This window comes from Nylanderia fulva, unplaced genomic scaffold (genome assembly GCF_048542155.1).
Source record: "Nylanderia fulva isolate GAGA-0341 unplaced genomic scaffold, ASM4854215v1 Scaffold5, whole genome shotgun sequence".
Lineage (NCBI taxonomy): Eukaryota > Metazoa > Arthropoda > Insecta > Hymenoptera > Formicidae > Nylanderia > Nylanderia fulva.
In genome coordinates, this window is record NW_028190587.1 from 1,550,279 (window position 1) to 1,553,803 (window position 3,525).

Here is a 3,525-nt window from a genome sequence, read left to right on the forward strand (position 1 = left end):
CATTCGAGCTTCCTACACGTTTATGACTCCTAAAGTGTCTTTTAATATTTCTCGTAAAAATACAGGCGCGTTTATGAATTTTATTTTATACTTCAGCAACATACAAACACTACGTGTATAGAGATAGAAATTAAATATAAATTCTTTACAAATTATGAAAGAAATAAATCACTTGAAAATACATAACATATATTTTAAAGGCGTATTTGAAATTGTTTATGTACAAAACTACATTTTCAGATCTGTTAATTATTTATATAAATATAGAATTTGCCTTATTTATAAATACTATACAATCGTATTCACATAATGAATTAATGTTTACGTATGATACAATTATACAATGTACCAACTGGAATGATACAAATATTTCATAAAAGCATGTATAGCAAAATAGATATTCCAAATGGCAAAAATTTATAGGAAATATCGAATATTTACATTACTTCAAATTAAAATTATTTTTCTTTTTGGTAAATACGTCATACTTTATAAATTTAACACTACGCATTTCTTGTATTATCGGTCTAACAATTGTGTTGGAGTTGTTTATTACCAAAAAAAATTTCTGAAATCCGTAATGTTAAATTTTCTCCCAATTATTTTTCTGAGATACATACAATATTTCTTTGATTTTGTTAGAGAATCGACAAATGTAAGTAAGAAGCCACAAATAGTCTCAGTATTTTATTAATGTTTTCTGTAGTGTTCAAGTCAATATTGTGTCGATTGTCGCTCGATTTGTGCCAAAAGGACGGAAACGGAATCGGTATTAAATGCAGAATAGGCACATCTGAAAAAAAAAACAGAAGTTAGATGAAATGTATATAAAATAATTTTCGTACATTAGAGAAATAATTCACTACTCACTCTTTCTTAAAAAGGGAATGTGATCATCTTCGATATTTGGATGAAATGAATATGGTTGAAAATAGCTCTGTTTCGGTTTGCCATATGAATAAGATTCTAATTTTTTCATATCAGCTAATTTCTTTTCACTATTAACTAAGAAAGAATACCACTTCTCGGTATTTTCAAAATAATTGTAAAAAGTTGGATCTGGTGCTCCCAGCAAATCAAGAAGCACTAACATATCCTGCAACAAAAATGTCATATAATTAATAACTCTTATAACAATCATATACATACACACAACACATTTTTAATAATAGTATTGTATCAATTAAAAAAAAATATATATACCATTTTATCTAATTCAGAAAAATGATTTTCTCCATCATAAGTTTTCACATTGTGCCATTTGTCAGCTAAATGTTTGGCACCGTAAATAGAATCATTTGGACCCCACTCTTCAAATGCTTCTTCTCCATCGAAGAAAATAAACATCAAACTGACATTTTGCTATAAAATATCGACATAATAATGTAAATACAAATTTATAAGATTTTTTATATAGTCTATCTTATAATTTTCTGTCATTTACCTGTCTAGGTAAATATCTGGTCATAACAGTAGCCAAATTAATCATTTGAGCACATGGTACAGCACTGTCTGTGGCCCCAACAAAGTTTCTCTCTCTTGTATACTTTGAGTCAAAATGGCAAGCTAGTGCTAGATATCTTTTCGCATCAGGATTTAATTTCGCTATTATGTTCTCAAATTCCAATTTGCCAAATGTAGGTGTATCGGCTTCAAATTTATCTGACTCTACTGTCCAACCTAAATCTCTCATCGAGTTTTTGATATACTGAAAAAAAATATGCATTTTACTTTTCTCGCAGTAGATGTTATAACAAATATTGCAACATTATATTTGTATATACATGTATATCAAAATTTGCTTTTTCAATATTATAATAACAAGATGTACTTTTAACTTTTTCTAAACTTTTGGTGTATGATTTTTAAATATATCAATGTAGGAAAATTGTACAAATAAGTTATATTAGCAACAGTATGAACACTGAGTTTTTTCAGTTTATTTTAACTTTATTTAATTTTTGCGCATTTCCAATTTGAAATTTTTGATATTATCTCGCTACATTCTCGAAAAGATATTAACAAAGTTTAAAATTTGGAAATTTCCTGCTTCTTTCTTACCTCTCGTACTCTCATGTGTTCGGGAGTTCCCACGATCCTTACTACGCATATGTTATCCAAGATTTCGTTCATATTAGTAATATTACTAAGACCAGACAACGTGGTAACCTGTTCATTTGTCAGTCGGCCGGGTGTATGCTGATACTTGAAATCATGTAACAAAAATAATATTAGTTAAGAATGTGACAGAAGACCAGTGGTAAAGCATGACAATGACAGAGAAAGAGCGGTGCAAATAATGAGAAAGCTGTCTTTCTCCGCAAAACAGATGTGTGCAACGAGAGGTGTTTATATATGCATTACATACTTTCTCACTCGTGAAAGGTATCTTGTCCGGATTACTCTGTTGGGCCGCGCATGATGACGCGGTGACAGCCAGAAAAATACATAACGCAACCTCAAACATACTCCTCACTCTGAGATAGTCACGCGTCGACTGATTCTGTGACGTGTGAGCGCAGCCTGACCAGCCACAGAATCAGATGACGTAACAGAACGAGAGGTCTGTTCTTCGTAGTCGAGCATTTGTACTTTTCACCCTTCTCTTTCTCTCGGAAGCTTTGTTACATATATCTCTGCTTCATTTCTGAGTGCAGAAAGTGCAATATAGTTTCGCGGATGCGCAGTAGATATTTAATTAACCCAGACAGCAAGTCTAAAATTGGCGCATAAAAGATATCATTAAGAAATTTTTAAAAAAGCTTTAAGAAATCTTATGGTATCATATATCAAAAAGACATCTTAAAGATATCTTATATGCGCTAATTTTGCACTTGGTGTTATCTGAGAAGGATTGGCCTTGAATGCTGGGAAGCGCAGCTAATTATTTTATGGCTAGATTTTTATCATGGTTAAATTAATTTTGTATAAAAATTTTGCTGAACGATCTCTTTTAATATTGAAACGTTAAATATATAAAAAAATAATTATTTATTTATATATACATGCTACCATAAGACATAAAGATAATCTCCTTACGAAATAAAAACAATAAAAAAATTAAAATACAATAAAATGCTTTAACAATAAAATTGACAGTAAATGATTATTTATGAATTTATGTTAATTAATTTTCATTGGCAATTTTTAATTTTAATAATTATTTTTAACATGTACAAGCTTAATTTTATTTTAATTTTATACCAACATTTGAAATCAATTTTAATTAAATTAATATATATACTATTTACATATATATGCGCAAATTATATAATAATTTATCGTTTCCTTTTTTTTACATATTATACTTTTCTTTAAAAATATATATTTCTCTTTTAAATTTATATATCTACTATATATATATGAAAAAGTAAGATAATGTATATTTTATAACATGAAAATAATATATTTTGTAATGAGAATGCTTAAATATGATAGGAAAATTAAAAACTTGGAGATTTTGGAAATAAGGATTTAATACTAATTCTAATTATTATATATAATGAATTAATTATAAATCATTAA

General features: G+C 28.3%; 1 protein-coding gene across 1 annotated transcript; it reads right to left on the reverse strand.

Moving 5' to 3' along the window:
- Positions 1 to 172: 172 nt before the first annotated feature.
- Positions 173 to 2,540, reverse strand: LOC114942024 (iso Glutaminyl cyclase). Its single transcript, XM_029317286.2, has 6 exons — positions 2,369 to 2,540; positions 2,062 to 2,205; positions 1,445 to 1,708; positions 1,204 to 1,362; positions 871 to 1,096; positions 173 to 793 (listed from the first exon to the last, which is right to left on the reverse strand). The coding sequence occupies exons 1-6, from the start codon at positions 2,465 to 2,467 to the stop codon at positions 639 to 641; spliced, it is 1,047 nt and encodes a 348-aa protein (XP_029173119.1). The 5' UTR covers positions 2,468 to 2,540; the 3' UTR covers positions 173 to 638.
- Between the last annotated feature and the right edge of the window lie 985 nt (positions 2,541 to 3,525).